The sequence below is a fragment of the Micropterus salmoides genome, unplaced genomic scaffold (assembly GCF_014851395.1).
Source record: "Micropterus salmoides isolate LMB-PRFRI ecotype aquatic unplaced genomic scaffold, ASM1485139v1 Ms_hic_scaffold_19, whole genome shotgun sequence".
NCBI lineage: Eukaryota > Metazoa > Chordata > Actinopteri > Centrarchiformes > Centrarchidae > Micropterus > Micropterus salmoides.
In genome coordinates this window covers 20,290,227-20,302,438 of record NW_024041039.1, presented here as the reverse complement: position 1 = coordinate 20,302,438, position 12,212 = coordinate 20,290,227, and the positions used below count along the sequence as shown (strand labels likewise).

Below are 12,212 nucleotides of genomic sequence, written 5' to 3'. Positions count from 1 at the left end.
CCTTATATACCATGCTTGTGTGGTGAGAAAAACAGCACTTAGGGTAGGCACAGGGATGATTTTGCCACCAGTGTTCTGGCATAGCAATTGTACTGTTATGAGAACCCATTTCCAATTGATATAGCTTACAGAGCACCATGTTTTTGGGTCTCTGTCTAAAACACTCCAAAACTTTAAATGGTCGTAGGTGAGTTTTTTTAGCTGCTGCTTGTTCTACTGGGGTAATCTCTGCTTAGTCTGGGCATGGTGCTTCATTGTGCCGTAATCAATGATGCAATTACGCCGATGAGTCAACCCAGCCCTACAGCCTGGGACACAAGAGGAGAATGCAAGAGCAGAGGAATAGAGATGCTCTTTAAATAATTGCACACTTGTAAGGGCCCTAATGCCAGGATTATTTTTTCACAAGCCATAACAACCCATTACTTGCCTCTAAACTCTGTAATCACTCCTTACCATCATCAATAATGATAATTTATTAAGCAGTATTGTCAGTGAGTAAGTGCAGACCATCCAAGCTACACTACAAGTTCAGGCCTGTAGGGCAGCGCTGGCAGGTTTAAAACAGTGATGGGCTTTCTGCAGCCTTGTTGAAGAGACCTTTGATATGCCTACTTGTCACTATGCAAAAATCTCCACCAATGTCATTTTTCCGCTGTGTACATCAGGGGAGCGTGATTGGTTGAAACCAAGAACATAAGCAGAGTTGTCATCAGGTCCCATTTATTGATATGCTTCAGCGTTACTCATAAGTCTCATAGGAGTTTTATGCTACTGCTGTTGTGCATGCACACACAGAGATGACAAATGCATGGATTTACACACAATAAAGGAATAAGAGAGAGAGAGTTTGAGAGAGGGAGTCTCATGATGGAGTGAAATTTAATCTCAAGGTGCCCTTGGAAACTCACACATTGTTTTAGGATAGCTGAATGAATTATTGTTTTCTTTCATTTCACAGTTGGACTAGATTTACCTCTAGCTTATACTTACTGACTTTAGTTTATTTGTAGTACAAATTGAGGGGTTTTAGCCAGTGTGAAACTACTGGGTGTCCTTAGGATGAATAGTAACACCTTCATGATCCCCTCAATTTTTCTCCTGTGCCATTTTTATGCCAAAATTTAAATTTGTCCAAATACATTGTTTCCCATATGTTCATTTATTTGTGGTGGGCCGCCACAATATCAATGCTGACTGATTTTCCGATTTTTTTTACTAGGCCTATTTAAAATCGTATTTGATTGCAGAGCATAGCGCATCCGTGCAGCACATTCTCGTCCCTCTCTATCTCTCGCTCTCTCTCCCTCTCCCTCATGAACACAGTTGCACAAATCTGTCCAACACAACGCTGTCAATGTCGGATACCCAGCTTAAAAAAGTTATTAGCAAGCATGTAAGGAGCCTAGCTAATAAGGAGCCGGTAATACTCCCCGGGCGCCACAGTTACACTGTCATACTGTCATTCTGTGTGAAACACTGAAATAACCGCAAAAGTTGTGTTTAGTGCTAATTAGCGAATGTTTGCATGCTAACACGCTAAACTAAGATGTTGTATGTAACGTAAACAATATTCATGCTAAATATCAACATGTAACATTGTCATTTTATCTTATGCATGTTAGCATGGTAATATCAACCTGTGCAACCTCACAGAGCAGCTAGCATTCCTGTACTCTTGTTATTGTTTTAGCAATCCATTTGAATCCGTTGTGATTTTAAAAGAGTTAAACAATGATTAGCGCTCTCTTCTAATATCATCTGTCCAACTTTTTACTGTAGCAGAAATCTTTGTTGTTCTAACTTCCACTTTCTGTTTGACTCACTCTGTCTAGCACTCTGATCTTGCTTGACCTTTCTAAATGTTGCTCTAGAGATCTTTGCATGCAGTCAGCCAAAAGTATAGAAGAAGAATAGAATCCCCTAAAGGCTGAAGTTTTCTTCAGATCTTGTAAACTGACCCATCCCAAATTGAGGAGAGTGTCTTCATTCCTTCCAATCTGGCTGCCATCACTTAGTGCTTGACTCTATGAATGATTGATAGCGGTGAGTCCCCCCTCCTCCTCTGTAGCAGTCAGGTGTGATAGGGGATGAGTGAGTAAGAGGGGTCGGTGATGGAGGGAGGAAGAGACAGAGAGAGGGAGAGACGTCAGATACTTATTTGTACCTCAGTGCAGGCGTGCGACGGGAGAAAATGGCCAGTCGTGGATGGAGACGTAGACACAAGAGTTGGTCTCTCTGATTAAAGACATGCGTGTGTGTTTGTGTGTGGACTGTGTGCGGGTGTGCATCTTTGCACTCAAACAGGCAGGAATGCGATGCGTCGCTCGTTACTGTCCTTATATGGATCAGATCAACCCTATGCTCACTCCCTCAACAGGGTGACTGATCGCATGTTCCAACCCAGCCAAGTGTTGATTTACCACAGAGGGCTATTCATTTCAATCAGCATCTGAGTTTAATAACATTTTCATATTGATCCAAGCCTGTTAGCGTCATCCAAACTCTTTCCCCTAAGAGTCCAATGACTGGCACAATCAATTCCAGCAGTCAGTATTATCTCAATTATATCCGCTGCCTACGGTAGAAACAGTACACATGTATCCATACTGTATAATGATGGACTGTATTTACTAATGTGACTATACAGCAGGGGTGGGTGATATGCATAATGATATGATTATGATATTGCAGGCTGTTTTTTTACAATATTCATGACGATGTGATTAAATACTAAAAAATGCTTTATTATTACTTGTATAATTTATTTTCACTGTTCACACAACTTGCCAATGACTTGGCTATGCTAGAATGTGCCAATGTTATCTGACGTAAACGTTTTCCGTGTCCCTTACTGGAAATTTTCTTGAGCTTTCCACCACATTTTCTGGCCTTCATCATCTCAGTTTTCTGTTGCTAGTTGACATGGAGCTGATTCAGTTGTTATCATAGATTTTAACGACTGTTTATAAAGATTTTGTAAAGGATTTGTAGCTTGAGTATAATGTGAGCTTAATATTAGGAATCATCATGCTGTCTTGCAATATGATCAAAGTAAGTGGCTTTAATAGCAATCTCTTTTACTGTATGGTAAGGCAAAAGGCAGAAGTGCGTACTAACAGCAAACTGATGCCAATAAAAGCAAAAGGTCTTGTTAAACTTAACCTTGTGCTAAGAATTTTTGGTCAAACTACTATTTCCAAGGCCCAGTTGAGCTTCCCAACTGTGCCAATGTAATTGGTCTGTTTTAGTCTTTTAGACCATCACAACAACTCTCTGCATGCTCAGGCAGGTTTGCCTAAGATAGTGAAATAAGTTGGTTGTGTTGCCTCGCTTTACTGTTAAGATCTTCTTACACTGTTTTTTATATTACTGTGGTTTGTCTGACTATATAAAACCACTGTGTGGAAGAAATTCCTCCACATCACAGCCGAGTCATTTAAGTAGATTCATTTGACTTTGGCTGATGTGAGGCATCCATATTTGTGTGGTCTTCAGGCACATCCATATTAAATGCAGAGATGAGCTTTCTCGTTATTATGATAACTCTGATATGACATGAATGCAGCATAACCTCAACCAGTCATCTCTGCAGTGCCTAACCCCAGCCTAATCTAAGCTCTTACCCCAACAGTATAGGCCAGTGGTACACTGTTAGAAGGGGAAACAGACTTTAAAAAAAGTCGTGCACCAAAGTCACCTTATCTTTTAACGATTCATGTTGAATTTATGTATATCAGTTTGTTACTCATCACTAGTTCTTAATATAATATGAGAAACTTTTTATTGCATTACAAATAATTGTTGTATTATCATGAAGAACACCCCTGCACACCATAAATATTCTTCATAGAAAAAGGCTCACAATGCGCTCAGTATTCAAATCTCTCCCTGAACCACATCTGGGGCACACATGAACATCAGTTGAGGGGGAAAATGTGTCATGCATGCGTTTTAAAGGCCCCAAGGCTTGTCATATTGATTTTCATGCAGTGCTTCTAAATACACAAATGTCAAAAAAGAAAAAGAAAAAAGAAAGCTGTGTACACACATGCACTCTGAGACAGGTGGAAAATAGGCATCTTGATACTCTCTCTTTCTTGTGTCCCTTGCTGCACTGTAATGTAGTGCTTTACTGTTACTACTACTACTGCTGCACTCTGCTCTGCTCTCAGCACAATCCCCCTTACATTAAATAATGCAGCTGGCCATTGTGCGGAAGTGCCCCCCCCTCGTCCCGTAACAGCCCATATCAGCAGATTTCCGCTTGCTCTGCTACTGTGAAGAGTAAGTATGTCCAATTCAGCGTTTACAGGGGCCTACACTATAAACACAATCAACCCACTTACATAACAGCAGCATCAGATGTTTGTTTTTAGCTGTTGCTCACCAGATTTATGCATATCGGGGGAATTGCTCTCTTCCACACCTTTGCTGATGTATATAATTGCTGCAATCGAAACACCTTCACAGAGACAGGAAGCAGGCGTAATACCCACATGGCTCATCTGCATGAAAGATTTAAGTTGTTTATTTATTTATGATTCCTATTCATGCCTCTTTAACATAAACATATCGTTGAAAACCTATGGATAATGTTAATCATTGATAAAATGGTTGCTTTTTCCTTCATTATCCCTGTGCTGATGGCTGTGCTGATGTATCTGATGCTAATATTGTATTTAAAAATCTTGTCTAATAGTAACTTACTGTAATTCTCTAATGCAAATATCAGCATGTGACAGCCAAAATTAATAGAAACTATTGATTTTCACTCTCTGAGGGTTGTATTTAGATTTATGTGATACTGTGCTTGCAAGTACCTAGATCTAGGAAGTCCAACAAGACATTTCTCATTTCATTCAAATAAATATATCCGGAAATATAACAAATATAGGCATACATGCTCAAATATGTGCACACATCATTTCATACATTACTAATGCAGCATCAAAGCCATGCAATGCCTCTCTTTTACATACATAAATGCATTCATTTACTCAGACTATTATTTTCTTTTTAAACGTGTAATGATCAATTGCCTCACTTGTACCATATAAACTGAGTAAACAGCCTAAAGGAGATTAGGTCGACTCAACGGGATCAGCCGTGGGTGGTCTCTGTTTGATCATCACATTCAGAGGGGAAAACCTCTCAATTAGTTGGGCGGAAGCAGAGAAAAAGGGATAACTTGGGAAGGAGGGGAGCTATATGTTAGTTATTAGAATAAACTCTTTGTGGTGTACTTGACTGTGTTTTTTTAGTTTTTAGTACAGTATGCTATGCTACTTGGTGGTTGATCCTTATATAAAAATCTCATCAGAGATTAGACATCAGGATCAACTATAGACACCCCCTAGTGTCTTGCTCAAGGGCACTTCAGAAATGGCACTAGTGCACTGCAAGCTACTCAAAATGTACTACTTGTTTAAAAATAAAGGAGCTCATCATTAGCACAGCTATGTCAAAATTGCTCTCTCGTGACATGACGCACACACTCACACTCGTGTGCACAGACTGAAGTCTGTTTTGTCTTGACAGGATGATGAAGTGGTGCTCCAGTGTGTGGCCTGCATCCAGAAGGAGAATCGCAAGTTCTGCCTGGCTGCTGAAGGGCTGGGCAATCGGCTGTGTTACCTGGAGCCCACATCTGAGGCCAAGGTAGGCACACTGACTCCACCTTTGACTCCACCTTTGACTCTCTCTGACCTAAAAAAAAACATTCAGTCAAACACAGAGATGCATGTTATTTCCATGGGATGTCTCTGCTCAGCTTCTTGTTCAAAAAAAAAATCTACTTCATTTGATGCCGTTTGTTTTCTGTGCAGTTATATAATGAGCTATGTGTTCACATACACATGCACGCAGAGATAGTAACATAATCAACACATGAAGCAGTGCGCAGAAAAGTGAACCGGATAAAAAGGATGCATTCACCCAGACAAGAGCTCCATGGAAACCAAACATCCATTTAGTTCATTCTTGTTTGGGTCCAGAAAAGATTCAGGGAAGCAAAGTGGAGACCCACAGAAAGGCAGCTCAGTACACCATCAAAGCTGGAAAACAACAGCTCACATCCACTACGGCCTCCTTGATGAGCTTTTCTTCCAAGGCTTCAGGGATGACGTCGTCGCATCTCTGTGGGCCCGTTGTCAGATGATAATTCCCTGAAATTACGCCCCTGGACGTGTTTGATGGATTGTTTCATAAACAGTGCTGTCATTGGTTTTAATTGCCTACAGCTTTATTGCAGCTGAGCAGCACAGTTGTAGCTGCTGACGCATTTGCTGGTTTGTGCGACTAAGTGCAAAGTTTTAATTGCGACAGTTGAGTTAAATTTGTTTGCCTTTGTTATCAGCGGGCTGCCACCTTGTTGCATTTTTGTGTATATACAAATTATGGAACTCATGAAGCACATCATGAACCTTTTCCTTCAACGTGTTACTCAACAAGTGATCCAGCTATTACAGTAGGCAGAAATATCTGAAGGATGATAGGCTGTTGGAGACAATCATAACAATCCCACGAGACTCTCACCTTTCACTGGCCCCTGTTGCTCTGCTGCTTATCTGGCATTAATATTTCCCTATACCAAAGCATGTTGACAGCAGGCCTAATGGGCTTTTTCCGCATTGATTGTCTTTTAATCATAATTCATTAGTATTGTCTGAGATTAATTTCACTCAAGCGAGGACACCAGGCATATGCAGTGTTTAAATGTGTGACACAGAGATGCTTTTCAGCGAAAGAGGGGAAACACGAGGAGGCTGAGAGAGGACGAACAAATGAAAGATCCATGGTTTCATGGTATTTAGTATCTTCTCTCCTTTCCACAACCCCCTCCTGCCCTCCATCAGCTCTCACAAAGAGTATGTGTGTGAATGTTGGGGGGGGTGGGTTATTGTGCACGGAGGGAAGCGAGGCTTTCACCCCATATTGGATGGTAATTGTATCTGACAGGTATGATGGATGTTGTCCCTATCTGGCACTTTGTCTTCATTGCCTGCCGTTTTTTTATGAAAAGGTATCACCCCGCCTTTGGGATCAACGACAGAAAGATGAAAAAACCCAAGATGGCAATTTAGAAGTGGGCCGGGTCGACTGAATGGGATGCCTCTTTACCTTGGTAAACTACTCTAGTAATGGGTTACAGAAGCGGGAAAGCAGGGTGAGGTTGATTTAAAGTGTGCACACTTTAAATGGCAACATCAATAAGCCTGTGAAAAGCTGGTTTATTGTGATATACGACCAGCAGCTCTCACCAGTAGATGCCAACATACAACAATAGCAGGGATCCTGTGTTTTTGTTGTGTGTACACTATGTGAATCAAGAAACTAGCAGTGGCCAATTGATATATACAAAACTGTTTGTTTTAGTTTCGTTCTTCGTCCTTCAATGAACATATACTATAGCAGTATATACTATATATTATAGCATAGTACTATAGTTATAGCAGCTCCTCCACTTAAGCTGGAAAGGTATGGCATAGTACGAGGTCACCTCAGGGCATTCTTGAGGCCTTTTTAACCCTATCTCTTGAGACAGAAATAAAGATGTGATCTATCCTTGCCCACCATCTAGCTACACTCTTTCCCTCATTACACTATTGGTCATAAACCAAAACGTCAGGGCATGGCCAAGCTGCTGTAAAGCTGTCTCACTGCTCTGCCTTGTGGGAGGACATCCTGACAGGGCTGGACACTCATCATCCCCTCTGCCTGTTCTAGTCCTTCATTTAACTACCTTGCCCTCTCAAGGCAGTCCCCTCCCCGCCAACTGTTACAGTCCTGCGCCTGGAAAGAGCAAAGGTCAGCTGTTAGTCACCCGGAGAGATGAGGGCGGGGCTGAATTGCTTCCCACCAGACCCTTTAATGTAAAATGGGGCAGTGACCTCCTGGAGTCTTTTCATTACTCCTCTTCTCTAGACTCTTCTTCAGTCTTGCTTGGACCATCTGTAACAACATGACTTCAACATGACTTCAGATTTGATGATTAGGTTGCTGTGGCTATGGCAGTAGTGGCCATTTTAGTCTCTGTGATCTTGACCTGAAACTGGGTTGTGCAAAGTTTGCAAATGAGGTTAGATTTACCTGCGTGAGTGAACCAGTTTGGGAGAAGTTGAGATACTAAGGAAGGAGGCCAGGGAGAATCTTTAGGACAGTATCATTTATCTTGTAGCCATCCCCCACATTATCTCTATCCCAGCTTCCCTCATTCTATCAGTGAATTGCCCCTATCCTCTCCTGTCCCATCCAGTGCTGCCCTCTTTTGGCATGTTCTTCGTTTGTCTTATAGCGCTCTGTCCAAGACCTGGCTTATCTGAGCGCAGACTGACCTGAGAGCACTTAATCTGTTTTTAAAGTACCTTTTAATGAATATCGCCTCCTTGATTAAGATGAACTAGGTTCAAGTGCGGTAAAAATGCAGCAGTCAGCACAGATTTTATGAGTGGGCATCTCAGAATATCCCTGTAGATTAAGGGAGCAGCTTTCTTTTTTCTGGCTATACTTGGATGTTTTGCTTATTTAGCAGAAAGGTATTTACATACTAAATCAAAATCATTATTGATGGGAGACAGGACAGGTAGCTGTAATCAACTCATTGACCATACTTTAAAGAAGAGATGACTAAAAGGAAATTAAAATTATATTAGCATTACACATTGCATTAACTGTGCACCTCAACAGGTTGCTACATAGTTGTGAATCCACTTTAACAGCTATGGCAGTGATATCCATTTGAAGTGGCTATAACCAATGTTTTTGAAATTAACAATGGATCAAATGACTATGTGTAATATCAAAGGGGTCACTTGTAGGCTATTTATGAACCCACAGAGAACTATCACCATCATCTAAAGAGCATTTTAGCATCTTTTAGCTAATTGTTTTGGTTTCTGGCCCTCAGTCTCACCGCTCTCATTAATGTTATTTCCAGCGGCAAAAGGCAGCGGTTTTCAGCTGATAAATTCACTCTAACCCACTGGACAGACAATGTTAGCGACTAACTAACTAGCTGTAAATAGTTGAGCATTTAGCAGCTAAACAGCCATAAATTTACCATCAGCAGTTGGTGGAGACCAAAAGCAAAGTTAAAAGGACAGTGAATATTGTACTTAGAGTTGCTAATTGGACACAAATATGACTCCAAATCAATGCTAATGTTGCTCTGCATTTCCTGGATGTGTAAATACCCAAATGCTAGCTAACAATTTGCCTTATCGACTTTAAAGATGACAATGTAGTCAGTGATGTTTTCGCTGCTCCCAACAAGCCAAAAAATCAAGCATCTTGGTGCGGCATCATACGGCACCATGAGATCACATTACCCACAAGTTTTCATTAGTGTTAAAGATTGCACGCTTCATTTTTTTTCATCTTAAAGGTGATGGTGGATTGAGATGGAGAGAAATGGTAAATGGTCTGTATTTGTATAACGCCTTTCTAGTTTTCCGATCACTCAAAGCGCTTTCACGCTACATCACATTCCCACCCATTCATACACTGAGGCTAAGTGCTCAGAATGGAAACTAACATTCACACAGCCATCGGGGGCAATTCAGGGTTCAGTATCTTGCCCAAAAACACTTTGACATGCAGGGAGGAGCCGGGGATTGAACCACCGATCTTCCAATTAACAGGCAACCTGCTCTCCTGAGCCCTTTGTGAGTTAAATATTTGGGGGGTCTAAGCCCCGTAGTTGCTGTTTAGAGAAAATAATGTTTTTGTTTTTGACAACACGTGACATATGGAATGAACTATAAGTCTTCTGAGGTACTCTTTCTTCAATTTTTAATCTAGCTGGAAATGACAGTTGCATTTTTATAGGCTAAATCCGCTTCACACAGGCTTGAAGCTATTACAATAAAAACACATATGAGAACAGAAGTGTGAATACTGTATGTAAAGTACTGTAAATTAAATTGTCCTTTGTGAGAAGTTTCTGCTGTGTTAATTTTTTTACCTCCTTCGGTGTTGTTGCAGTATGTTCCTCCAGACTTGTGCATCTGCACCTTTGTGCTGGAACAGTCTCTGTCAGTGCGGGCCCTGCAGGAGATGCTGGCTAAGAGCGGACAGAACAGTGAAGGGGTGAGTGATGGTAAACACACACATGCTAACACACACACGGACACAATCAATCTCTTCATAAGCCATCCCTTAGTCATATACTATAAGTCCCACTCTGTTTAAAGGTTGTAAAACATTTACGTTTATTGTAATGAAAACAGTCAGCTAAGTTGAATACTCTTAAATTGGTCAGTCACTATAAAGAGATTAATGGGCAAAATAGGCTCATTACAGCAGTCTTGGAACCCCAACTGCAGAGAGGTCTAGGCCTCCATGAATATTAATGAGGATGTATTGGCATTACCGCAGCTTTGTGTCGCTTATACTTTTGCCCATTTGATTAACACCAAGCCTTGAAGAAAAACAGCATAATTTAGCTATTTTCCTCTGTAAAATAAGCATCCTACAAGCAAAGAGAGCAGCTGGCAGTATATTTGGCTTTTCAAGAACTTCCAATATAATAAAGTAAAGAGGAGTCTCTTATGGTGGGGATGTGCACATGTAATCAATACTTTGTGGCTGAAATTGTAATCAACACTCATTCATCACTGCAATCTCTGCTCCTGATGTTGTTTTAGTTGTCTTCTTGCAGGTGTGTTTGCTTGTCTTTCTCATTGCCTCCGTGACAGATGTGTAATTCTCCCATCTTTATCTCCTATTTTCTGTGTATAATCTCCATCTTCCACATGATAGACGCGCGGCCCGGATCGATGGGTATGTTCACCACTCATACCATTCCCCTCTCATCCCTAATGCATGACGAACTAGATTAGTGACTTTACACAATTTGTTTATTCTCCCCCCATTAGCGTCCTACGGTATGGCTTGTCTACTATAACACACCACCACTGAATATTTGTCTTTACGTTACAAATCGTTAGAAATGGTGGTGTATGCAAACACCAGAGCCCATGCTTTGACAGAACTGATGATCGTATGGATTTTTTGTCTGCACTGGGTGCGAAGATTGTATCTGAGCTCCTATTTAGCTGACAGAGATAAATAGAGTTTTGTATAGACTTCCCAATAAGGTTCGCCGCAACCATCAGCTCTCACACAACTCAGTGTCTACTGCTAGAGAACTAGAGCGTCACCAATGCTGGATTAGCGTCAGATGAACATGAGTTTTGTCTTCGGGGCATTCAGATGGATGTTCATTGCAATATCATTTGTTTTGTGCAAACTCCACCACATAGTATAAGCTCTCATTTGTCACAGTATCTTCTTCTACTCACTCACTCTTGGCTGTATGCTGAGAGATGCTATGGGATGCTGCAAACAGCTGAGACCAAGATTTCTGCAACAAGACAGAAAGGTATTATGAGTGATTTTGCCAGAAAAGCTCTCAGCTGACTTTGAGTCAGCTTTAGACAGTCCACATGGCTAATGGTGGTGCAAATTTCCATAAATCTTCAGTTGTGAAGACTCATATTCAGTTGTGAAGACTTCTGAGATAAATGGATGTTTCAGGGCTAGAGCTTTGAGGCCACAGTGTCTGTGCGGCCGAAGGACAGAAGTCAAAATCATTGGTTCCTCTGCCACTGCGGGGAGAGTAAGAGCTAGCTGGCAGGGAATTATGAGCCACAGCAGAGAAAAGGGATGCATTTAAAATATTAAATGCTAAATTAAAGCTCAAATGGACATATTTAACTGCTGGTCCAGTCTCATCCCTTGCATCAGCACCTTTTTAATGCCATAACATATTCAAGTCCAACTGAAATTTTTGTCTGCTGCAGCATAGGTATCTGCTCTGATCACATGTACTGTGTTTTCCTTTGAGAAAAAAATCTGAAACCAAAAGGGCAACAGAGTGGTGTCCCTGAAAGATGATAAACAAATGTATATTTTATATATTTTGGTTTCATTATGTTCCCAGTTTTGCATTAATTTATCTGAAAACAGTTCGTCTCCATCTACGCCCATTCAGTCAATGAAATTGCTTAATTTAGAACCATATTTGCATACAGCAGTAACGTCACTTTTCCATCACACTGACCAACAGCCAGCCATCAGCCTGCTACACAAGAGCCACAACCCACAGTTTGTGTTTTGTGGCTGGAGCTCAGCCAGCCAGCTGCTGTCAATCAAACACAGACACAACCCTCCAGGGACTGAGAGGAAAATGAGAATTTATGACTTCTTTC

General features: G+C 41.1%; 1 protein-coding gene across 1 annotated transcript in view; it reads left to right on the top strand.

Annotated features, from left to right (window-relative positions):
• LOC119910706 (ryanodine receptor 3-like) overlaps positions 1–12,212 on the top strand; it is a 123,569-nt gene that overhangs the window by 34,526 nt on the left and 76,831 nt on the right. The window contains 3 exon segments of the mRNA XM_038729443.1: positions 5,542–5,661; positions 9,985–10,089; positions 10,762–10,782. Coding sequence (XP_038585371.1) covers positions 5,542–5,661; positions 9,985–10,089; positions 10,762–10,782 — 246 coding nt within the window.